Source organism: Lemur catta, chromosome 7 (assembly GCF_020740605.2).
Source record: "Lemur catta isolate mLemCat1 chromosome 7, mLemCat1.pri, whole genome shotgun sequence".
Classification (NCBI taxonomy): domain Eukaryota; kingdom Metazoa; phylum Chordata; class Mammalia; order Primates; family Lemuridae; genus Lemur; species Lemur catta.
In genome coordinates this window covers 106,881,563-106,907,005 of record NC_059134.1, presented here as the reverse complement: position 1 = coordinate 106,907,005, position 25,443 = coordinate 106,881,563, and the positions used below count along the sequence as shown (strand labels likewise).

General features: G+C 47.7%; 1 protein-coding gene and 1 non-coding gene across 5 annotated transcripts in view; both read left to right on the top strand.

The window, feature by feature from the left end:
• NAP1L4 (nucleosome assembly protein 1 like 4) overlaps positions 1-23,968 on the top strand; it is a 44,794-nt gene extending 20,826 nt beyond the window's left edge. For 2 of the 4 annotated variants that reach the window (XM_045558468.1, XM_045558469.1), the window contains 9 exons: positions 4,181-4,252; positions 8,541-8,680; positions 9,914-10,059; positions 12,895-12,917; positions 13,374-13,493; positions 16,704-16,733; positions 17,203-17,259; positions 19,359-19,396; positions 22,763-23,968. In XM_045558468.1, coding sequence (XP_045414424.1) covers positions 4,181-4,252; positions 8,541-8,680; positions 9,914-10,059; positions 12,895-12,917; positions 13,374-13,493; positions 16,704-16,733; positions 17,203-17,259; positions 19,359-19,364 — 594 coding nt within the window. In that variant the 3' untranslated portion in view covers positions 19,365-19,396; positions 22,763-23,968. The remainder of the gene's footprint in view (positions 1-4,180; positions 4,253-8,540; positions 8,681-9,913; positions 10,060-12,894; positions 12,918-13,373; positions 13,494-16,703; positions 16,734-17,202; positions 17,260-19,358; positions 19,397-22,762) is intronic. The other 2 variants (XM_045558466.1, XM_045558467.1) reach the window with 1 other exon arrangement.
• Positions 4,990-5,112, top strand: LOC123643138. Its single transcript, XR_006736697.1, has one exon. It is a non-coding gene; the product is annotated as a small nucleolar RNA SNORA54 (small nucleolar RNA).
• Positions 23,969-25,443: the final 1,475 nt, after the last annotated feature.

Here is a 25,443-nt window from a genome sequence, read left to right as displayed (position 1 = left end):
TAGAAGGCCCTCACGTGAGTGATTCTCGTGCCCGAGGGTTGAGAAGCCACCACAGCAGGGAGCAGGTGGGGAGACTGGCCCTGACTTGGGGAGGGGCTGTAGAAAGTCACATCTCTGAGTCCAGGGGCCTGGGCTGGGCCTGAGGGTCTATATTTCTAACATGCTCCCAGATGGTGCTCTCGCTGCTGGGTGGGCACACTTGGAGGGTCAGCAAGATTGTGGTGTGGGGTTTTTGGTGTCACAGTGAGGTGACTTGATTGGGTGGCTGGCTCTTGGTGTTGCTCTTTATCTGCACCTGGCCAGCTATTTAGTAATGGAGGGGTCGGTGTGGCTGTTCATGTGCAGCATTGCTCTGGTTTTTGAGGGCAGTGGCACAGTGAGCTGCGTTTGAACAGGATGCCTCTTTGGTCTCCCCAACGCCTCTGTGTTGGTGTCAGTGCGTCAGTGTTTAAGTCATGAGGTGTCTTGCTGCTTTTTGTTTTAAAAGCTGTAAAAAATTATGTTGCGGTTCATAGAGTACTTCTTTAATTTGCAGACATCAAATGTTATTTGTATAGTTTATAACTTGATAGTAGGTAATGGTAGCAGGTTTCGTTTTGGTAAAATTTTAAGTGCCTACTTTTGACGACTACTGTTAACTTGCTTTTTTTTTATTTTATTTTATTTATTTTATTTTATTTTATTTTATTTATTTTATTTTATTTTATTTTTGAGAAAGGGTCTTGCTCTGTCAACCAGGCTACATAGTACAGTGGCATGATCATAGCTCACTGCAACTTCAAACTGCTAGGCTCAAATGATCCTCCTGCCTCAGCCTCCAGAGTAGCTGGGACTGCAAGTGCGTGCTACCACGCCTGGCTAATTTTTGTAATTTTAGTAGAGACGAGGTCTTGCTTTTGCTTGGGCTGATCTGGCACTCCTAAGCTTAAGCGATTCTCGTGCCTCAGCCTCTCAAAGTGATGAGAGCCACCATGCCCCGCCAGTCTACTGTTACTCTTAGGAAGCCCCCAGCCTTCCCCCCCCTTTTTTTTCAAGAGCTGTGGTCTCCCTATGTTGCCCAGGCTGGAGTGCAGTGCAGTGACTGGCTGTTCATAGGAACGATCATAGCTCACTGCAGCCCGAACTCCTGGCCTCATATGATCGTCCTGCCTCAGCGTTCCAGGTAGCTGGGACTACAGGCGTACACCACCTAACTCATTTTGATCAAATATTAAATCCCAAAGACAGAATTGACTCTAGATCCTTTTGTTCTATAATTGGGGATAGTCAAAATATATTCCTCCAAGTAGAGTTTTGGAAATTTGAGAAAGCAGTTTTATGTTCTAAGTCCCTGAGATGATGCCTCTGGTGTTGTCCCTTTAGGTCCTTAGTTTTAGTTGTGTGTGTGTCTGCTGATGTGGGATACTACGTTGTGCTCTGGGCCATAGAAGGTTCTCAGCCCACCAGGGTGTATGGCTGGTTTAGGAAATTAAAGAACATAATGGTTATATCATGAAGTTTAGGAAAATATCAGTGGGTGCTGCTACTTTGAGTGGGATGAGTTTGAAGTTCCCAGTGCCAACTCTGGAAAACAGGCTCGTGAAAATATTCGTCTTGGCAATCCAGAGCTGGGCACATGTGCCAAGCCAGTTCTGGGTGCAGTGTTAGAGCCCTGTGCTGTCTGGTCTGGCATTGAAGACTTGCTGGTTTGGCTTTCTTTCAAAACGGTCTTTGGGGTTTTTTGTTTTATTTATTTTTTTTAAATATGAAGGGTGGGGAGGGAGATGGGGGGTTCAGTTTTTCTTTTTTTTCTTTTTTTTGTGGAACACAGTCTCACTCTGTCAGCCTCGCTAGAGTGCAGTGGTGTCATCACAGCTCATTGCAACCTCAAAACTCCTGGGCTTAAGCAATCCTCTTGCCTCAGCCTCCCGAGTAGCTGAGACTATAGGTATGCACCACCATTCCTGGCTAATTTTTCTATTTTTTGTAGAGATGGGGTCTTGCTCTTGCTCAGGCTGGTCTCAAACTCCTGGCCTCAAGCAATCCTCCTGCCTTGGCCTCCCAAAGTGACAGGATTGCAGGAGTAAGCCACTGTGCCAGCCTGTTTTTCTTTTCTTTTTTTTTTCAGAGTCTGACTCTGTTGCCCAGGCTGGAGTACTGTGGTATGATCATAGCTCACTGCAGCCTCAAATTGCTGGCCTCTAGTGATCCTTCTGCCTCAGCCTCCTGACTGGGACTGCAGGTGTGTACCACCACGCCTGGCTTGGATTATTTTTTGTCTAGAGATTTGCTAGGTGCATCTTTTTGTTGTTGCTGTTTTTGTTTTGTTCTATAATGTCAAAAGAATTAAAAATTGGGAATTTAAAATTAGGACTTACTTCTTTAAAACTTAATGGAAAGCCAGGCACAGAAAAATAAATACCATATGTTCTCACTCAAAATGTGGGAACTGAAAAAAAGATTTGAGCTCACAGAAGTAGGGAGAATCTTGGTTGTTTATTGGATACAAAGTTAAAGCTAGATGGGAGGAATAAGCGCTAGTGTTCTGTAGCACTGTTGGGTGAATATGGTTAACAGTAATTTAGTGTATATTTTCCAAAAACTAGAGAGGATTTTGAATATTCACTACACAAATGATAAGTTTGAGGACATAATTGTATACTTGTACCAAAATATCACTCTGTCCTATAAAAATGGATAATTATTATATGTCAACTAAAAATAAAAGGGAAAAGAATGGTTTTTAAAAAAAAAAAAAAAAAAAAACTTAATGGAACCTCAAGAAATCCCTAGATTTCGTCTCCAGACTTTAGGGATAAAGAAGTGGCTCCCGTGTTAGAGACGAAGACCTGTTGCTAGTGTCTGATCCAGTTCTTAGAATTATTCTTCTAACTTATCTCACTCGGACTTTCTAAAATGACAGCTATTGATAACCTCTTGAGTTTAAAGAATGATCACTTGTAAAGTCATTCAGCCACATACAAGAATTTTAAACTCTTCTGTGGTGTCTGCAAGTCATCTCAGACATGCTTTGTGAACGTTCTTGGAGAAGTGACTGTGTTACTTGGATTTTGGATACAGTCACGTGCCACGCAATCCGTTTGGTCAGTGACAGACTGCATATACGTGGTTCCATACGATTATTATACTGTATTTTTACTTTTATCTTCTCTGTGTTTAGATATTCTTTTTAATTAAATTTTTTATGTGTTTTGTTTGTTTCTTTTTAAGAGACAGAATCTTTACTCTGTCGCCCAGGCTGGAGTGCCCATCATAGCTCACTGCAGCCTCAAACTCTTGGGCTCAAGGGATCCTCCTGCCTCAGCCTCCCAAGTACCTGGGACTACAGGTGTGCACCACCACACCTGGCTAAATTTTCTTATTTTTTTTAGAGATGGGGTCTCACTGTATTGCCAAGCTGGTCTTAAGCGATCCTCCCACCTCAGCCACCTAAGTGCTGGGATTACAGGCGTGAGCCACAGTGCCTGTGCCTGGCCTTGTTATGTTTAGGTGCATGAATATTCACCATTATGTTACAACTGCCTGCAGCATTCAGTCTAGTGACACACTGTCCACGTTTATAGTTATAGGAGCAGTAGACTACACTACATAGCCCAGATGTGTAGTGGGGTGTGCTATTTAGGTTGTGTAAGTGTACTCTATGATGTTTGCATGCTGACAAAATTGCCTAACAATAAGTTTCTCAGGAAGTATCTCTGTTGTTAATTGACACATGACTGTTTATTGCTGTAGGCAGGAAAATTGGCCACCAAGGCCTTGCTGACTTAGCCGTCTCTTCTGATTTCCAGGCTCCTGTTTCTGCCTCCTCAGAGATGCTCAGGACCAACAGTCTTGGTTGGTAGCATTTCTGATCTCTGTGTGCAGTGGCACATAGTAGCAGGAAAGCAGTGATGGCCCTTGCCCTGGCATTCCAGGCAGGTGGGTGTTAGAGGCGCTGCTCTTTGCTGGCAGTGACAGCCACCATTGCTCCAAGCCAGGGAAAAGTGGCACTTGTGTGCTGCCACTCTACGACTGGCATCAGTGAACAAGTCTGGGTTGCTTCCTGAAAGTTATTACTTGAACAGGACAGTTCCAATAGGGCTCATTAGCCAGCATCTGGGAGCGTATGAAACCGAATCTGAGGAGAGATGTGTGTTGTTTTTTAAAAACCCATTGGAAATTTTTTTCCCTTGTTGATTAGGAATATGATGAACCAATCTTGAAACACCTGCAGGATATTAAAGTGAAGTTTTCCGACCCTGGACAGCCTATGGTGAGTACTGACTTTGCGCTCTGGTTGGTGTCAGACGGGGCCAGCCTACGGAGGCTGAGGGACTTGGAGCCAGGCAGGAAACCCACCCCCAGTTGCTTACATGCTGGGCAGTCCTGAGCAAGACTGCTCCCCAGGAATTAGACTTGGCATTACTTTGCCTTCCCATGCCTGGCCCAGCACTGCAGTTATGGGTCTGGGCTGGGTGATTTGACAAGTAATGCCGACCACGTAATGTCCCAAGGCTGTGGAGCTGAGTGGTGGCCAGTGCCAGGGTCAGGCAAGTTGTGACTCCTAGGCCGTGGTGGTGCCCACCATGCCAGTCCTCAGCCTGCTAGTTTGTTTCCTGTGTCAGGTGAGGATGATACCATACTTTCCCCAGTGTCTCTCAAGGTTATGTGGATCTAATGTATTTTAAAAAGTTTAAAAGATTGGGATGTATGTGTCCAAATATCAGCAGCACTTACATAGAAATCCAAGATGCTGATGAAAGAAACCTCCTAGGTTTTACTCTAAAAAATAATTCCAGATATGGCTGAAAATATTTTCCTGTTTGACTTCTCCTGAAACATACCTTTCCGAAATGCTTGCTGTAGTGTATCATTACACTTTCGATGTTTGTGTGTGAGTCAGCCTGCCAGTGTGTAAGACAAGCTTGGTCTAGGCCAGCCCTCACTTCCGTCTGAAGCAGTGTCGTACTAATCTTGAGACAGCGCCTCCTTAACCGTGGTCCTCCCAGAGAGCACTGTTCGTAACCTGTTAGCCTGGCTGTAGCTGACAGGTTCCATTCCAGTGCAACAGCATGTCCAGGGACACATGACTGACTGACTGGTGGCTTTCAGTTTCAGGTCTTGGAGACAAATGCTGTGTGAGGGGCTGTGGGTTATGGATCTTGGGGGCAGGGCTCGGGATCTGGGACCAGTCACCAACCTCTTCCTCCTTCTTCATCTCAGCTGGGTCCCAGGTTAGTGGCTGAGGGCCAGTGGGACACACCTGTATCTGTCTCTTCCACTTCTTCCTGTCTGTGCTCTGCCATGGGAGGCCACATTCAGCTGTCCCTCCATAGGTGAGGGTGTGGGCCCTGGGGGCCAGGAGGGCTGCCTGCCCGCAGGCTGGGGCTGTGCTCTGGACGGGCACCCCCCTCGGGATCACGGGGTCACGGCCGGCCCTTCCTCTGGGCGCCTTCTTCCCGGTGTCCTTGCTTCATTGTGTTTAGGTGGTGCCCCCAGAGGCCTTCGCGTGGTTCTGCCTGGTTTGCCAGGATTGGTGTGAATTCTCTTCCCTGTCGTGTATGTATGGGCTATTTTTTACAATTCTGTGTTTTTTCCCCTCACATTTCTTTCTTACCTGTGGTTCATCCAGACTCAGTTTACTTTTTTTCCCCTTCGGGTTATTTCCCCTTTTTCCTTCCTTTGTTCCTGTTAGACACCTGTTTGGTAGTTTCCTGGGTCCTCTTTCTTTCTTTCTCAGCCCATCTTCTGGTTTTCTCCATCTTGCGTGTCTCCTAGATTGGAGCCCTGGTTGTGGTGGGCTGTGGCCAGCCACCTGCTTCTCTCCCTACTTCTCCCATTAGAAAAGTCACATGTGCTCATTAGTGAACTCTTCAGAAAATATAGGCAAGTGTAAAGAACATAATCCAAATCTCCGTCTTCTAGAAATAACTCTCACCAGCTTAGTGAATTTCCCAGTAGTCTTTTTCGTTTTTAAAATTATTATGAAATATCTAAGGCATTAGAGTTACAAAGAAAAATGAAGTCACCGAGCTTCAGAACGAAGCCTGGCTACTGTGTTTGCAGTCTCCCACCCCCCATGCCTCTGCTTCCCCTTATTGGTGCATGTGCTTGGCTGGGACGATAGTTGTCATTGCAGCCATTGGCTGTAACGTGTTTTGTTTATGCCACCACCTCCCCATTGTAAAATGTTGCAGTGGCATCGTCACAGCTCACTGCAACCTCAAACTCCTGGCCTCAAGCGATTCTCCTGCCTTGGCCTCCTGAGTAGCTGGAACTACAGGTTCACGATACCGCACCTGGCTAATTTTTGTAGAGACATGGTCTTGCCATGTTGCTAAGGCTTAAATTATTGCATTATGATCAGCATACTTGAACCCAAATCTGCGTTTCAATCTTTGATGATTTCCTTGGTTTAGATTCTTTTGGTGTAATCAGCGGGTCAAAGGAGATGAAGCTGTAGAAGGCCCAAAGGGCATTCCATTTATATTGCTGTCCATCGGTATTTTTTTTACACTTCCTTAATTGTAATCTCTTTTTTTCCACTTCGTATTTTGAAATAATTTCAAACTTAGAGCGGAGTTGCAATAGCTGCACAGGGACTCTCCATCTGCCCTTTACCCACACTCCCACTTGGCAGCTTTGGCCCCATGGGCAGTGTGGGGAGGGGGCTCACACCCTTCTCTGCACCAGTGTCGACAAAAATAACGACCATGTTTATTCTGCTGGGCAGAAGGAAGATCTGAGTTTGCAGTTATTTCTTTAATTGGGTGGTTTGGTGTATTCGTGGCTTACTTGGCTGTGGTGTGTGCGTGTGTGAGTGAGGCAGTCTTATCTTTAAGCCACTTTTCTGTTGTGGTTAAACAGTTTCTTTAATTCATACCTAGTTATGTTTGGTTTACTCTTGACTGAACAAAGAGGGGAGAAAAAAATATGAAGAAATATGGTTTGGAGAAAACGGTAGTAGAAGGGAATAGTAAGAGAAAAGAAGAAATAAATAATTCTGTCTATGCCAAAGTAGGGTGTGATGAAGGACCAGAGTGTGATGGTGCCGTTTGTTAGGCTCCCCGTTTCCATCCGTCTGGCTGTCTGCGCTGCGGTCCTGGAAGTACAGCACTCTCCCACCGACTTCCTCTTCAGCTGGGTGTCTGCGCACTTGCAGGCCGGGAGAGGGTGTCGGTGCCCTGTGGCTGCCTGCCTTGCCGTGCTCACATCCCTCTCCCTGCCCGTAGTTCTGTGCTACTGCTGCTGCCCTGCCCTCCTTTCTCCTGCAGAGGTCAGGGGAGCCTGCTGCCATCCCATCGTCCCATCTGGAAACCAGCCGGACTGTCTCCCTGGTTCTGACTTCCCAGCCCTCACAGCCCCTCCTCCTCCACCCCTTCTTTGGAAAGTTCTTTTTTCACCTCCTTCTTTGTGGAAGTGGTTTGTTTGAATGGGTACACACATGTTTTTTTTGTTTCGGTTTTGGTTTTTTTTTGCTATTTACATTTTTTTAGTCTCTTTAATCTTCCCCTCAATGAGTGGTTTTACCGTTAAATACACATGGGAATAGCTGAGCTTTAGTAGGCCTTGCCTATAAACCTGGCTCTGTTCTAAGTGGTTCTGTAGATTAACCCTCAAAGTAAAGCTTGGAGAGGCGGAGTGCTGTTACTTCCAACGTACAGATGAGAAACTGGAGCACAGAGACATTGAGTAACCCCCTGAAATCACACAGCACTACGGGCAGAGATGGGATATACTCTTTTAATTTATTAATGGGATACGCTTTGTTTATTAAGTTTTTGATATTGCCAAATCTTCCTTCATAAATCTGCTTACAGTATATGAGTATGGCCAGTATCCCAAAACACTGGCCAGACTATGTTTTTGTACATTTTGCCCCAAAGAAGGGCATCTCATTTTATTTTTCCATTTATTGTGTTACTTGTGTTACTCATGAGTGTGAATATCTTTATTGTTGTTCTTGGCAGTTTGATTTTGTTTGTGCCTACCTTCTTGTACACATCCTTTCTTCCTGTTGTGTTCATCCTCTTTCCAATCTGCAGAGTGCTTTGTAAATGAGCTTTTTGTCTTTGTGGAGGTTTGTCCTTTTCTCACTGCACGGCCCAGAATGCAGACCCTGGTTCTGTCAGCAAGGCGTGGGCTGAGGCTGAGGAAAAGGCGAGGGAGGCCTGGGCTGCTGGTGCCTCTGCCCAACCGTCGCCTCTCCCTCCCTCTGGGCAGCAAGGGGTGGGAGCAGCAGAGAGACTCCGGGATTTCTCAGGAGAGCTTCGTCTCCATGGGGAAGGAGGCGTGGGGGGGGTGGCGTGGACAGAAGACACAGTCTCCCCCACCACCCAGTCTGTCATTTGTTTTTTAACTTCATGCTGGTCTTTTTGGCAGTAGAGTAGTTTTTCTTGGTACGTAGTTGTGCCTGTTGAGCTCTTTAGTAATGGTTTCTGCCTGTGGCGTCAGCCTGAGAGAGGAGCTGGTTTCTGGCGCGCGCTGTGTGGTGGTCCCTAAGATCTGTTGCTAGTTACTTTCAGATTTTAAATGGTGCTCACTCTGAGTTTCTGTTTTAGTCTTTTGTATTAGAGTTCCACTTCGAACCCAACGACTACTTTACCAACTCAGTCCTGACAAAAACCTACAAGATGAAGTCAGAGCCAGATAAGGCTGACCCCTTTTCCTTTGAAGGTCCTGAAATCGTGGACTGCGATGGGTAAGAAAATGTCATTCTGACTTTTTTTTTCTGAAGTAAAAGCAGATGATTTTAGAATTCAATGGGTAACACAGAAATTAGGAATAAAGCAAAATGCCTTGACTTTGCTTAAAAGCCTGGTAGACAAAGGTTGATTAAGTAGTCTTTCAGTTTAGGAATACTTGTAGTGCAGAACTTGGCTATGATGGCTAAAGCTAGAAATCGTGTCTCGTAGTTACAGATGCACAGGTTTGGGATGGGGCCCAATTCCTCATTTTAATCAGAGGATTAGGTTCTCTAAATGCCATAAATTGAAGTTCTTAAAATTGGAGTGATAACTTTAACCTCAGCAAATAAATATTTGCTGAATTGAATGAGTTGATCAGTTGATTGCTTTGGAAATTGGTGGAGAACAGCATGGTGCTGTTAGACTCATATTGATTTCAGTCTCTGTCAATCACAGAGAGAATTTGGTTTATAATTAATTTCTCATGGTTGGTTTGACTGTTTGGGAAATTGTTTTATTCTTGAATTGAAACAATTACCCTTCTAAGTACTTACTGTTACGAATCTCCCATGTAGATAATTCAGGACTTTATTAAAATCTTGCTGGACAGGAATAGCTGGAGTAATTTAGAAGGATCATTTTCCAGGGCCAGGCCGTTGTGTGAGAAGATCTGGCTTTTCCAAGCATGTTCACAAGCAGATGTTATTCAGGTGCTGTCAGGTGTTACTTGCGTCCCAGGCGATTGAGAAAGCATGCCGTGCTCAGCCCTGGGGCCGGTGAGGTCTGCACTGGTCACCAGCATTCACGGTGAATATCTATTTGTTACCTTTCTCCAACTTGTCCCGCTTACTTAGTTGCCTTGAGAATTCAGGCACATGATGGGTGACTCCCAAGTGTGCTCTGGGCACGGGGCAGCAGGCGATGAGTTCTTGTGCATTGTGCAGACTTGACCGGACTTGGCTACAGAAAACACATTTCAGAGTCCTGAGAAGTCTTGGGAAAATAATGACTTTGTTTCAGAAGTCTGAAGCTTGAGGCAGTGGTCACACCCAGCTGAAAGAGGACCAGCCATTTCTCTTTTGTCAGCCTTCAGATGAACCTCATAGGCCTTTGTAGTACTTGGTTTGCAGATTGGTTTTATTAAAGTTTCCAGGTTGAGCATAGAGCTGTGGTTTGCTTCCTGTCTGCATGTGTGATTGATTTTTCTTGTGGAGTGTACGTTCTTGACAGCTGTCTTGTCCCTGTAGGTGTACGATTGACTGGAAGAAAGGAAAGAATGTTACAGTCAAAACCATCAAAAAAAAGCAAAAGCATAAGGGTCGAGGCACTGTGAGGACAATCACTAAGCAAGTACCCAATGAGTCCTTTTTCAACTTCTTCAGTCCACTGAAAGGTAAGTCACTTGGGTTGTTAGAATGTGTTATATACTTGTATAAAATAATTTTGTTAACCTGATGTATTCCGAACAATCTCTCAAACAACGGGGACCTGCTCTTCTCAAATGAGTGTGATCACTAGGAGAGCGGCTACCGTGTTCAGGGCCACTGTGTTGCTGCACAGGCACGTTTTTCTAGGCAGGGGCTGGGACAGGAGTAGGGTTGTCACCTTCCACAGGAAAGGGAAGAGTCTTACTTAGTTGGCTTGGTTGTTGCCCAGGCAAAAACTCACAGTTCCATTTTAAGAAAACTGAAGGGAGTGCCTGCGTGTGGCGTTGAGGTGAAGAAGCAGTGCTCTCCCCGCCAGCGTTTCCGCTCCTCTGCTGTGTATCTGTCCTGTGCCCCAGGGCCGCTCCCTGCCCACCTGGAGCCGGCGAGTGTTCTCCAGGCGGCCAGCACCGGTTTTACACTGTTTATAGTCATATGGCTTTTGAATCTTCTGCTCAGCCCCGCTTTTCTCATGAATGCAGTTTTGTTTTTATGCACAGTTTGATAGCTCACAGGGTTTGGGAACCAACAGCGATAAACACAAGCAGTTGGATTTCCATTTGGAAAGACGTGGGCAGAATCGCAGCTTGGGAGCTGCTGCTACTTTTCCTTTGTTTTCAGCTTTCCCAAGTCATCCAATAATAAATAAAGGTTGAGCAATTGATTTTAAGAGCAAATTTCTTGGAAGTCTTAATATAATTTCCTAATCATGAGAGAATATGAAGATCAGACTACTTGGCAGTGTTAAAATATTGATAGGAGGAAAAAAGCATTTCTATTTTTCATGAGCAAAAACATACTTTCAAAGTCTGTGGCTACAGCTCACCAGTGAGCGGCTCTGCCGTTTGTGTGAGCGGCCACAGGGCAGCGCTGTTCTCGAGTCCTTGTGTTTCTCTCTGGCTTTGTCTCTGCTCAGCACCTTACCTACGGGCCGCCCCTCGTGGTCTGTCCATCACGTTTTCTGGTAGTGGCTGTTTCTGTAATTTTGTTTTTTTGGAGATAGGGCCCTGCTCTGTCACTCAGGCTAGAGTGCAGTGACATCATCAGCTTACTGCAACCTCAAACTCCTGGGCTCCAGTGATCCTCCTGCCTCAGCCTCCCGAGTAGCTGGGACTACAGGCGTGAGCCACTGTACCCGGCTAATTGTTTTCTGTGATTCGACTTTAAACCTAGAAGATAAAAATGTATATTGGTTTAGGGGATGAGAACAGCCATAAATTTGGTTCTTAAATTTCTTTTTTTGGGAAGATCCCTTTTAGAGACTTGCATTGGGCATGTTATGAGTTCACCATAACGCAGAGAGGCTTGGATTCCTGGAATCAGTGGCTTTGTGGGAGGTTTTCTTGAAACTGATTTTAAAATAATTTTTAGAATAAAAAAAGGATTGATAGCAGACTCAAGGGAATTTTTGAGTGTTTTTTGGTTTTCTAAAACTGTTTTATGATTTAATGGTTGCGCAACTCTGAAACTAGTATACTAAGGCATGGAATTGTGCGTTTAAAGTGGGTGCATTTTATGGTATGTAAATTATACCTCAGTAAAGCTGTTTTTAAAAGTAATTAAATGTACTGTGATATCAAGTGATAAGTGCTATGCAGAAGAATAGAGGATGGTGAGAGAAGGGGTGATGGGTAGCCAAGGACAAAGCAGAATTGATGACTTTTTTTTTTTTTTTTGCAATGAAGGAAACATTGGAGAGCTAGTCTAGCTCCTTCTGTCCTTAAACCTACAAAACAGTCCAGAAGCCAGGTGCTGAGAGTCCTTGTGCTGATTCATGACCCCCTGGGCCAGAGTCCCCTAGGGAGGAGGCTGGTCTGGCCTTGCCCCAAACCAGTGCCCTAAGCCCCCTGGGTGATGCTGGCATGCTGAGGCTCGGGAACTGTGCCATGCGGGTGGTGTGTGGCTCACCCAGCACTCGTGTCAGCAGTAAACAGTGAGTGCTGTCAAACTGACAGTTTTGTGGGGAAGGAGACATTAAATCAGAGAGTGACCCCAGTGAAAATTGGAGAGGCAGGTTTGGGACTAAGCAGAGTGAACTCTCAACTCCTAAGGCAAGTTGGGACCTTGTAACGAACATTTCTAAAATCAGGAATTTGAATTATTGACCTGTTTGAATGTCACTCAGCAGTCCCTGCGCTCCCTGCCATGCTTAGCTCGGTGTCAACACTGATGTCCACATGGTCTTGCACGCGCTGAGCCTGTGTCTCAGCATCGGCTTTCAGTGAGGAGCTGCGTCACTCCGCAGCGGGGCCCAGTGGCCATTTCAGCACTTCCTCCTCGCCATTCTTATTTGCAAACAAACAGAAATGCAGTTTCTACCCAGCTGAGACGCTGCAGTGCTTCCTGACACACAGGGCTCCTAGGGCTTGAAGACTCCTCGGTCTCCTGTGTCGTCACGTACACTTCTGCAGGGCATACGCTACGTCAGCACAAAGGCACGGGACGGCCATAGGCTGGGGCCGTTTGCTATGCTTTCCTCCTGTTAATACTTCAAACTTCTCTAAATGTTTTTCTCAACCTTGGCCCTCTCTGGCTGGGTCTGTAACCAAGTGAAGGCACCAATGGTACCTGGTCAAAGTGTAGAAGGAAGGGACGTGGAGGCGCTCGGCCTGCTTCAATACGAAGTGGTGGAAGCAGTTTGTGAAGATGTCCGTAAAGAGGTGCAAAACTTGGGTGATTTCTAGTGAAAAACCTTGAGTTGTAAAATATTCCATTTTGTCTGCCAGTGGAGCTTCCTCTGTGTGGGCTGTAGATGTTTTGGTTGTCAATGTAATGTAAATGTGTTTTGTCTTTTCTTTTTCTAGCATCTGGTGATGGAGAATCACTGGTAAGATTGTGTTGCTGTTAAAAGTCGTGGTTGCCTACTTTCTTTTTAATCCTTTCCTATTCCCTAAAACCCTGGGATTAATTTGAGATCATTACATTTTAGGGGTGGGGACAAGTATGTGTTGGCTTTAGTAGCAGACATTTAGTCCTTCAGTCCCGCTTGTTTCACGCACCTGGGACCGTGGCAGCCCATTCGTTCCGTGTGACACCGGGGCGAGTGTGGAGCCGTGGGCCCACACCTTATGCCTTCTCTGCCATTTTGCTCCGGTTGCTCTTTAAAGCTGCTTCATGTCATTTTTAAGCAGCTTTGAGTAGATAGTGACTGTCACCAAGAGTGCAGGACTTTGGTCTTTCAAGTCAGGTAAATGAAAAGTGAGGGGTGAGGTTTGGGAGAGGGTAGTTAAGCGATGTGTTTATCCCATTAAAATGAGTTAACACGTAGCTTTTTCCTTCTCAGGATGAAGATTCTGAATTCACACTGGCCTCTGATTTTGAAATTGGACACTTCTTCCGTGAGAGGATCGTCCCACGGGCAGTGCTCTATTTTACCGGGGAGGCCATTGAGGATGACGACAACGTACGAGGCTGCCGTTGGGGGGGAGGGGGGCGGTGCTGCTGCACCTGGGAGCTTACACCTGTAGGTGCAGAGCAGCCCTGAACTGTGGCTTGGGAAACCCTGAAGCCTAAGGTTTTTATTACATCATCAACCAGATATGTAGTCTGAGCTGCTGTTCTGTGTTTTGGGGGAATATAGACTAGGGAGAAGGGAAGCCGTAGAATTAGAAGCAGAATAACTGTCTGTGCGGCGGTCTTAGAGTCAGCTACCAGTTACCTGTGTGGGCCCCATCTAGTGACAGATCTTACAATGCTCTCCAGAGACCCTAGGGCCTCACCCTGTCCCATGTGAAGTCTGTAAGCTTTGGGCATCTTCTCACCATGAGGAAGATCTCATTCGTGGAGTTCTGGCCATACCAGGTGATTATCGACAGTGGACTCATGGTAGCCCATGGCTTACCAACCCAAAAGAAATGGGAGCCCCTGGTCCACAAGAAAACAGCAAGACTGGGCGTGTCGCTTTTCTCTCTGGGCTTGAGGGAAACCAGCACTTCCACAGTCAGAACTTGGGGAGGCACGTCCCCAAGACTGCTTAGCAAACTCCATCATGACCAAGGCTTTGTCGCCATGAGTCCCGTTCTGTGGAAGATAAAGTTTCCGTGTTACTAGAAATATGTTTTATGTTTTAGACAGTGTCTTCTTGCCTGTAGAGCTTTTAGGTCTCATGGCTACACTAGGCTTCCTTTTTTTTTTTTTTTTTTCTTTTTTTTGAGACAGAGTCTCACTCTGTTGCCCGGACTAGGGTGCCCTGGCGTCAGCCTAGCTGACAGCAGCCTCCAACTCCTGGGCTCAAGTGATCCGCCTGCCTCAGCCTCCCAAGTAGCTGGGACTACAGGTGTGCACCACCATGCCCGGCTACTATTTCTTTCTATATATTTTTAGATGTCCAGCTAATTTCCTTCTATCTTTAGTAGAGATGGGGTCTCACTCTTGCTCAGGCTGGTCTTGAACTGACCTTGAGTGATCTACCCGCCTCGGCCTTCCAGAGTGCTAGGATTACAGGCGTGAGCTATCGCGCCCCACCAAGGCTTTCTTCTTAAGTCTGTTGGGGCTTCAGATGGGGCTGCAGGAGCGTGGGCAGGATTGAGGGGTTACCTCTGAGGCACTGCAGACTGCTTTTCCTCATGCCGCTCCCATCGTGCATTGTTCCCCCAGTGGTCGGAGAACAGGCCTGTTGCTGTATGTCAGCTTTCGGATCTTAGACTGGTCGTCTCATGTCTAAAGTGCCTGGCCTGGGAGGTGGTGGTGGGAACATGGACACACGTGGTGTGGTGTTGGGTCATGTGAGCACCCAAGTAGTTGCCGAGGTTTAAGTTTTACAGATTCGAGTTCAGCACTATCCAGTAGAACTTTCTCTGATGCAACTGTCCTTTGTCTGCCTTGTCCAGTGCAGCAGGACTGACCACATGTGCCACTTGAGGACTTGAAATGTGACTGTTGTGACTAAGGAACTGAATGTTTGATTTAAGTTATTTCACATTTAAACTGTCAGTTGAGGGCTAGTGGCTAAACACATCGGAAAGCTCGTCTCTAGACCCGTGGTCGTCAGACTTTCCTGATCATACACCCATCTACTTAGAAGACTTGAATGTGTAGCATGTGCATGTTTACTTATAACATGTGGCATCAGTCCTGTTGGCAACCACTGTAGTACATTTGCTTGTAGTGAATGTGTCCTTGTTCACCCAGAATGCATTCAGCGCAGATGCTACTGATGGGCAGTGTGGTGTAGAGGTTAGAAGTGTGAACTCCAGTGAGACTGCTTAGACTCGAGCCCTGGTTTGCCCCTCAGTAGCTGTGTGATCTTTGTGCTTCATCTTCCTCCTCTGTAAAATGGAGCTAATGGTCAAGACTCTAGTCACTTGCCAAGCACTTAGAGTAGTGCGCAGCACAGAGTAATTACTTAGTAAGTGTTGGTATAAAAAGTATGTTTACTAATGCTAGGTGCATTGTAGACCTGACACCAATGCTAGAAAGTTGCTGGAGGAGGAGCGGAATCCGGGAGCCCCGGCCTTGCCTTCTGCGATCTCGTGCACACGGTGGCCCCTGCTCTGCGCCAGTGGGAAGGGCAGAAGCAGGCCCTGCACGGAGCATCTCGAGAGCTAAGTGCTGTGCCTGGAACGTTAGAGAATAGACACTTGCTCCAGTTTGAGGAGCAAGTAAGACTGTGGAAAATGTAAGACTGGAAATGTAAGACTGTGGAAAAGTCTGAAGCCAGTTAGGATACTTAGAATGCACGGGTGCTGCTCTGGGCCAGACCCATCCTGCCGCTGCACAGTGCGGGCAGCGTGTGCAGGCCCGAGCTGGGTTTGAGCTGGGCCACACCAACACGGTCGGGTCCCTCAGAGTCCGCGTGAGTTGTCTCTGAGGAATATATGTGTGGGCTCAAAAACAAAAAAAGAAATGCTACAAATGAACCTACGTTTTCAGGTACCCTGGTTATGCAACCAGGAGTGACAAGGTTTATTTTGCCTTTGGTTTAAGTGTCATGTTGAAAACTGATTCTGAGTCTGACCAGTGATGTCTTTGGTACAGGGAGAAATTGATTGCAGACCAGCTGACTATAATGTTGCAAGTTCTTTGAGCACATAAGTTTGGACTTACTTTGAAGATTAAACACCAAGGTTTTATATATTTTTGCTAAAGTTTCTTTTTCTCTTGTATGAGATGTAAAATGATGCCCACATTCCTGTATGCAATAAAATTATGCTACTGGTTAGGTCAGGCTTATAGAAAATTCAAAGAAAACAGATTCATTAGTTTGCAGAAATCTCCCTGTGCCTGTCTTCAGTCTGAAAACAGGCAGTCAGAGCAGAGCGGCGCTGCCGTGTTCCCACCTGGACCCAGGGCATGCCCAGGCTGACCAGCTGCCTTGTCCTCTTATCCTAGTCCTTACTCCTTATTTTGAGTGATTTTTGCATTCTGGCATCCTGTTAAAATGCATCGGTCAGAAGCAAGTGGCTCCTCAGCCAGGCCCGCGGTGTCTGTGCCCAGAGGCCCTAGCAGCACTCTGCCTCTGGGGACCTTGGCCTGGGGCCCCTCTGCTCAGCAGGCAGCCGCGGAGCCTTCTGTTGTCCTTAGCCCGATTGAGGGCCTGTGAGGGGGCTGCTGTGGGAGGGTGGGCTGCTGTCAGGTTTTATGAACCTAAAAATGTTTTTCTGTTTTCTTTCAGTTTGAAGAGGGTGAAGAAGGAGAAGAGGAGGTAAGAAACAGATTATATGAAACATCATCATTTCCCTGAAATTGCATTTTCTTTGGTTTTCTGTGCTTGAATGTTGTGAAATCATAGGACCATGTTATATCCGTGTCATGTGAAGTTGCCTTTGGCTCTTTCACCCCTGTGAACACACTGCACAGAAATGGCGCAAATGCCACGGCAGTGCCATAGCTTTTGACCCTGCAATTGGCTTATGGGAATGTATCTTGGAACATAATCATTTAACAAACAGAATCTACTTTTTCAGAAATATGTTTATTTTAGGGTTATCTGTCAGAACAAAAAGATACCCAGAAATAATTTTAAGTGTCCGAAGGAAGTGATGTAATTATTTGTGGATAACAATAATTGATTTCCTTCTAAATCAAAGTATCGTTTTAATTTGTTTGGATAGTGAACGCCACAAGAATTTAAATCTTGTCTTTCCAGCTAATTCTCACTCCTTTTAATATAGGAATTAGAAGGTGATGAGGAGGGAGAAGATGAGGATGATGCTGAAATCAACCCCAAGGTTAGTTATTTTGGGGCTACTCAAGCCCATATATACTACACTGTTAAGACATTTTTTAAATGTTCCCCACTTTGAGGCAGTGTTGTTAACAACATGTTTTCATTTTTCTCTAATTAGAAGGTTTAAAATTTATCAGAAAAATACTGGAAGGAGAAATTATTCAGACACCTTAAGACTTGAGTTGTAAATATTGAGTTAAATGCTTTTCTAATTATTTCATAAGCTGTATCTTATATACAGCGAGTCATTCAATAGAGCAACTCTAAAGATTTTTCCAGATCTTTAATTCTTTGAAGGTAAGGCAAGGATTTAGCTGACAACATAAACAAACTTGTCTGTGTGTGTTTAGAAAAGGTGCAAAGAAGAGACTTGGGGGGTGTATTTTTTTGTTAATGACTAGAACAATAGGACTGTAGGCATCATTTTACAATTGTACTTGGACTGAGAATACTCAGAAGATGTGTCCAGATAGCTCATATCTTGCATAATTTAAAATAAATTGAGATTTGCTAAAGAAAACTGATATTTAGAAGAAAAACGAGTGGGCAACCTCATTAATTTTAGCCTTATTTTTTTATTTTTATTTTTTTTGAGACGGATTCTCACTGGGTTGCCCAGGCTGGTGTCAAACTCATAGGATCAAACGATCCGCCTGCCTCAGCCTCCTGAGTAGCTGGGACTACAGCACATGCCATTGTGCCTACCTCATTTTATCTGTTAATTTGGATTTTTATTGTCTCAGATTAGCCTAAACCAAGGGACTTTGACATTTGACACATACTTTAAAATCCAGAACTGCTTTAGTGTAGTCCAAAGCTGCAGTAAGAGTTTACTTTTTCTAAAGCATGAAATTGATAGCTTCCCTGCCTCTTAGAATTAAATATGGGCTGTCAGAATACTAACATTATCTGGCGTTTTTGTAATATGTACCTCTGTCTGAGTAGATGTTATGTTTTTTTGTTTGTTTTTAACCCTTGTTTTTGCCCAAAGTGGAATGTGCACTAAAAGCTGTCAGTATAATCACCTGGCTCTGTAATCAGTGGGTGAGCACCAGATACTTCCCTAAGAGCATGCTCACAGTTGTCGTGCCTTTGGGGAGGGATGGGAAAAGAGCTTAAGACTTTAAAAGGTGCCTTCTGACCACTACTACTCTGGGTTGGGCTGGTGGAATTGTTCACCTGTTAGATGCTGGCCTGTCAGTCGTGGGGCGACTGAACTGAAAGTGCCTGTGCTCAGCACCGTGGTGGTGGCTGGTGAGGTGCTGCGGGGGGTGGGGGCCTGGGTCCCCGCCTTGCATGGATCACGGGGAGGGTGGCGCCAGCAGCCAGCGAGCAGTGTGGGGTGAACAGCTGACACCCATCACTGCCCTTAGCGTAGCCGGTGGCCAGGCATCCCAGCCGTGTCTGGCCTGTGGGTGCTGACCACGTCTGCGGTGGTGCTGGTGAAGTGGGGCCCGGGACGCTTGCAGTGTCCACTCCCTGGGGGCCAGTGTACCACTGGCCGCTGTGTGCCTTGCTCCTCTCACTGGCTTCTCCCTGTGCTTCGTGCCTCCGTTTCCTCTTTCCCCCCGTTGTCTGTCCTGCTCCTTTCTGTTGCCTTGCGGACCCTTGTCTCCTTCCATGTCCTAGTTTTCTAAATGAGCATTCTCGCCAAGTGATCCCAGGTAGCTTAGAGTAGGGAATTACACATACCAACAGCTCAGGAAGCCTTCCAGTTGTTGCGTTTTGTTGGTTGGGGGTGGGGGAGTAATGACTAAAAACATGTTTGGGGCCAGGCCTGCTGTCCCTGGGGCTGGGGTGAAACGTTGCTGTCCCCTCACGTCCACCTCTGCAAAGTTACTGGCAGTGTTACCGCCTGTGCAAGCAAAAGAAAAGGAAGGGAAGAACGTTTTGATATTGAGAATAGTCTTATAAATGAAAATAAAGTTTTCTGACCTCTCCGAAGCTATAGATCTGCTGTGTTGAAGTTGCTTGTCCCAAGTTCACTATTTTGCAGCCCTTTTGTATCATGAGAAATTGTGGCTGCTTCTTCCTGTATAATTTTGTGCATTTCATTTTCTTTCATGCTGACAGTTCCTTTCAATTTTTTTCCCCATTTAGGTGTAATTTTTGTCTGTTAATCATTCATACGTTTCTAGGTAAGGTGGAATTCCATTCATACCTAACTTCCAAACCTCTGATCTATACTTTATACAATGCATTGTTTTGATTTTGAATGAAGAGGAGGCTGCTATCCAGGCACCCTCGGCATGTCATAGGTTCCACATGGGGCTTTCTGAAGAGCAATGTTTGGTATGAGTGTGTCTGTGTACTTTCAAAACCAACAAGCAACAACCAGATCTGGCTCTTGCTGTCTGAGCCCAGTGTTCCTTGCTAGCCAGGCAGCAAAGTGTGAGTTGGGTGGTGGTCTCACTGACTCTGCCTTCCAGGAGGGGTCAGTGGCTTGCAGGTGGCACATGTCACTCACCACACACAGGTTTAGGAACTGTAGAGCACTTAGCTGTCCCAAGCCCTGCTGGGCTGCACGATGGCAGGATCAGACGTACTCTGGCAGTAGACTCAGCCCAGAGTAGTTTCTCAGAATGTCTTCTGAATGTTTAGCCTGTTTGAATCCAGGTGTTGTGCAGACCAATAGGTATACAGAGAGGTAATTGAACTTTCGATGTGCTAGAAGTTTTTATCTAAAACATTTTGGTGTCATCAGTAAAAAATGCTGTGGTGAGGTTGGTGGAGTGTTCTGATTGAGTGAGAAAAGGACCAGTTGTAGGTTAAAGTGAGTGGCAGTAGGCATGAGGGGCTGGCGCCATGCTCTTGCCAGGACCCCTTCACTCACGGGACACTCATCCGCGTGCAGGGTGCAGGAGCACAGTGGGAGGAAGAAGAGAGGTGCCGGGAGAAACAGTGCGTCACCTCTCCCAGCCACAGCAGGGTCTCCCCATGTTGGGACGAAGCGGGCACCCAGTTTGTGCTGGCATCGCCGTCCTGTTGTCTTTGTAGGCTTCCCTCGCAGAAAACTAGCGAGCACGTAGGGCACATCCAGGCTCGCGGGACATTCAGCTGGCTGCAGTTACACACGCCTGTTGTCGACAGCATGTATTCACGAGAGCTGGGCCCGATCATCTGCCTGCGTATTTAAATGACGTCCAGCTGCTGTCAGTCCTGCCGTCCCGGCGTCTGAGGAGCTCAGCCACTCTCATCCCCCCTGTGCCCTCACCCACTCCCGCCCCCCAGTTACTCTGAAGTGAATCCTCTGTGCGTGTCACCATAAACACCTCAGCACTTACCTCTAGCAGAAGGGGCCTCTCTCTAAAGCCGCAGTCGCAGCCTCGCACCTGAGGAGCGGCCGCCGTCTGTCAGCGCTCAGGTTTCTCCAGCGGGAGATGCTGCCACCTCGGCCGGGTGCTCCGGGCGCTGGAGCTTCGTGTTCACTAGTGCAGCTGTCAGTTGAGTATGTGCAGTGGCCTCTTTTTGCACCTTGAAGTGGTCCCATGAGAGGCAAGGTTTTGCTATTCCTTGTTGTCTTTTAAAACGCCAGCTCCCCTTCCTGGATAGGTTAGTGTTGACTAATGACCAAGCTGTTGTGCACATTTGTGACATGACAGGATGCTCTAGTTCAGTTTGATTTTGGCCTGTACCACAGGCTGGGTCAGCCTCGGAGCCTGGCCAGGGTGGGACCGAGTGCTGCCCTCCTGCCCAGCGGCCTCTCTCGGGCCAGCCCCACCTGTCAGGCTGTGGTTTGCAGTGAGGACTGACTCCGCCCCTCGCACACTCGTCACCCTGGTTATTGGTTTTAATTAAAAAAGTAAATAACTACATTCTCTTAGTTGAAAAACAGGATAATTTGTATTTGTACAGGTTATGTATCCCTTACCAAAATGCTTGGGATCAAAAGTGAGGATGGGTTTTGTTTTTGTTTTTTTTTTTATTTTGGAATACTTACACTATATTTACTGATTGAACATTCCAAATCCAAAATCTTTCAGTGAGCATTTCCTTTGAGTATCATGTTGGCACTCAAACAGTTTTGGACTTTGGAGCATTTGGGATTTGGGATGCTCACTGTGTAATAGGATACATTATAAAACACTATGTATTACGTGACATTGTATGTGTATACCTCAAGTAGACATAAAGATGGAGTCTCTCACGGCCCCAGTTCTCCCCTTCACCCTGCAAACCCCTTTACTGGCTGCCCGTTTCCTAGCCCGGTCCCTCTGGCTCCTGTGCACGATGCTCGTCCCGCTTCCTGTCTCACTGCGCCCGCCTGGGGCATCCAGCCTCTCCATGCCCTCAGCCACCTCCAGGCCCACCCTCAGATGGCAGGTGGACAGGACTAGGGTTTGGTCATCTTCACTGTGTCGGGGCCGGGCCCCTTGGGCAGCCTGAGGGGCGGTGGAGGCGCAGGCGGGATTTCCCAGAGCGGCTGCCGCTTTGCTGGGCAGAGACCCGGGCCCAACCCCAGGGATCCAGGCTTATTCCTGGGCTCTTTTCATTACATTTAGAAACTAAGAGCTTACACCAGGGTCCAAGGGTACTTGATGTGTTTTATGTATCTTTTATACATATTTTTTCATCCCTTAAATGTGATTTTCCAAAGAATGAACTGTAGCCCCAGCTTACACCACAGGAGTCAGTGTGGTTACCCCAGGTGTTCTCATGAACCGTATAGTGCAGGTTTGTCTTAGACCCCGCAGGTGTGCCAGATTGGACTCAGCGTCATCTGTAGTCTTAGCAGCCAGAAATCACAGGTCACAGGATAGTGAACTTAGTAGATCAGAAGTGTTAGTGAGATCATTATCTGTTTCTCAGGCTATTGTTGGCCTCCACACAAATTCATGGGGTTGCGAAAGTGGTTTAAAAGGTACAAGATCTGTACCTTAGGTTATGTTGAAGTTAATCTGCTCCTCTGAGAGGGGAGTGATGTTTCCCAGATACTTCTGCTGGAAGGGTGGAATTTCTCATTTGGTGAGACCATTACGAGGAGGATGGGTGACTTGTTTGTGGAGCTCTTAGTAGTGGCCTCTTATCATTTGTTGATACAGTGTAGGCCACCAGATTGTGGATCTGCTGGGGCACTTCTTCCCCATTAGTAAAAAGAGCAAGTCCCCATCCGAAGAGATGCTACCCAGGGACAGCTGTGCTCCTCAGAGGCAGGACTGTGGCAGGGGCTGGGCCTGCGTGGGCGGAGCCTACAGGTGCTGCTGTGCCTGCTCTGCTTCCCTGTCCGGGAGCCCCTCCCTTGTCCCTGAGACCCTCCTGCGGAACACACCGTGACTTTGAATGCTTCAGAAGTATACTTTAAAAACAGAAACGCCAGCCCTGCTGTGACTTTTTTTCTGGGAAATTAGCTTTGTGTTTGTCACTGTTTTTAAAAGTACATTTGTGGTTACTGTTTTTTCAATAAGAATGAATGAACTAATTGAGTCTTGGTTTTCATTGTTGGTTGGAGGTAGGTGGTGACATTGGTTTTGTTCTCTATGAGTCTTGTTTTCTTTCATTGACAGAAAGAGCCCAGCCAGCCCGCGGAATGCAAACAGCAGTGAGGCGCCATGGCCCTGCTGCAGGCGGTCACCTCGCAAGCTGTCAGGACTCAGGACTCCGGGCCCACAGGCAGGGGCCTCCGTCCTGTCTGCACCATCCTGTCCACAGTGCTTATTACATCTAACTCGTTTTCAAGTGCATGATTTTCACTTTCACTTTTCCTTTTTCTTTATTATTTTACTTAACTTGTACAGTGGCAACTGAAATGCATTTCAGAAATAGGAGGTTTAGTTCCAGCACCCTCTACGGCCTTGGCGCCGGTAGCTCTGGACTTTCCCAGGCCCTGCCCTTTGGGAGGGCCCCGTAGACCACATGGGGTGGAGCTGGGAGGTCACTCGGTGAAAGGGCTGAGGTCTGGTGACGATCCAGGGCATCCAGAGCCTTGTACCACTCCTGCAGTCGGATGGAGTGCTTCCCTTTTGTTTGAAGAAACCCACACGCTATTTCCAGCCACTTAATCTGCTGAGTGTGAACGCTGCTTCAACTGTCGTATTCTAATCATCTCGGAAGAGCTATGTAGAGTAAGGTCGTGTTCTCCTTAGGATGTTACTTCCTTGCGTTTTATTTTTCTAGGGGTGGGGGTGGGGCTGTGGCGCACACCGACTTGGGCGAGCGCTGCAGGGCCGTCCTGTTTATTTATTCATCCACGCCGCAAGGATGCGCACTCACACTGTCACCCATCCTTACAACTTTGGACCGTGCTGGCGACTTGAGCAGGGAGGTGTGCCGTCTCCTAGTGGGAGCGAGGCCTGTGTAGAAGAAACGATCTGCTTCCTGCTGCCAAGGCAGGGGCCTGTTCTCATGACACGCAGACCACGTGCTGCGGGTGAAGAGCGCGGTGCAGGCGGGGCGCCAGCGTACTCAGTCTTCCCGGGGAGCTTTCCGGTTCAGTGTGAGCGCGTGTCGCTTCTCAGTGACTCCATTTCTGGGCCCCATCATTCATCCTGTCTTCAGAGCCTTGGGTTTGGCGTGACTGGTTGGCAGCTGGCGTTGTGGGGTTTCCACGTGTGTGACAGCAGTCCCTGGCAGCCGGACCGCTGTGTCCACACTGTGACCAGGTGTGTTAGGACAGTGCTCAGCCTTACCTTATAACACATTTGTAACTGAATACGTTGTTTTCAATTTGTACAGAATAGTTAGAATATTCTATTAAAGTTGTGAAACATGAAGCCAGCGCTGTGCTCTGTGGGAGAGTCTGCTGGGAGAAGAGGGTGGCCGGGCGCCGTGGTCTGCTCCTCCCCAACGGCTCACAGGTGGGCTGCAGAGCCAGCTGCACTCTTGTCCAGCCCTGGGTGTTGGTAGATCCAGGACTGCCAGTCTTCTGGTTTCACCTTTTGTTTCTGAGGCTTTGAAAGCACGTTTTTAGAGGCTGCGTGTAGGTGCCTGTCAGACCTGCGGTCTTCTCTGTGCAGGGCCCCTTCGCGGTGGAGTTGGGGGCCCTCGGGCGGGCCCTTTGCTACCATGGGAAAGACTGTGTTCTTGCCCCCGGAGGGCGGGGCGTCATTTCTCCAGAGTTTGTGAGGTTGTGCCTTGTAGATCCAGAAGCCCTCCAGAGGGAAACTTCCTGCGTGAAGCCCACGTTTGAGCTTTCTTCTCCGTGCTCTTCTGATGCCGCTGCCGTCCTTAATGAGCAGGGAGGAGCTCCGTGCAGAAAGCTCTTGCTGACTGCCCGACCGTGGGAATCCCAGCTGTAGCCGCTCTGCCTGCCCGAGACCAGACGACAGCCCACAGGAGGCAGCCGTGGCCACGTGGCTCACTGTTCACGAGGCCAGCCCCGCCCTGCCACCTCTAGCTCGCCCATGGCCGGCCTGCGTGGCTGCCTTCTCCCTGGGAGCGGCAGGAAAGGAGAGGGCCCTGGTGGCCACCAGAAGGCGCAGAAATGGCCAGGCACAGGCTAGAGGGAACATGCCTCTGGCGTGTCCCCACGGTCTGTAGAGCTGGTGTCCATGCTGTACCCCTTCTTCTCCCCCAGCCCATGGAGTGCCCAGGGGAACTGTCTCAGACTTCCCAGCCCCAGGGGTGGCCCTGTGGGTGTCACCCAGCCTGATGGAGCAGGTGCCATTTCACAGTGACCTGTCCTCAGCTCCAGAGACGGTAGCCCTACCTGGTGCCCCTGGAAGAGCCCTGCTCCCCAAGAGCTGCCCTCCCCGCCTTGCTGGGCGGGCTGTTGGCTGAACTAGAGCCAGTTTGGGGGAAGGCTCCACCAGCTCTCCAAATGCCATGTTCCCCTGGGGCATTTTAAATGACCCTGTGTATAAACATGTAGTTCACGAGTTATTGAAAGATCAGAAATGATTGCACGAAATGATGTGCACGGGGAACTTGCAGGAAGTTGACAGGAACAGTTTCAGCACTGGGGGGACCTGGTGGTCTGTGGGCCGGGGCCCAGCTGTCCTGGAGGGCTGCTCTGAGTCTGGCCTGGCAGGGGCGCTCCCTCCAGCCCTGGCCTGGCTCCTGACCACTGTCACGCATGTGCGACGGGCCCACGTCCACTCTTCCCACCTCACTGGGGAAGTGAGAGTCTGGGGGAGGCTGTCCTCTCAGGTCGCTGAGAGGAGCCTGGTGGGGTGGCCAGTGTGCCTCTCCCCAGTCCTGAGGTCCAGCTGCCACCACCACAGGGACCCCAGTCCTGCCTGCCTGGCCA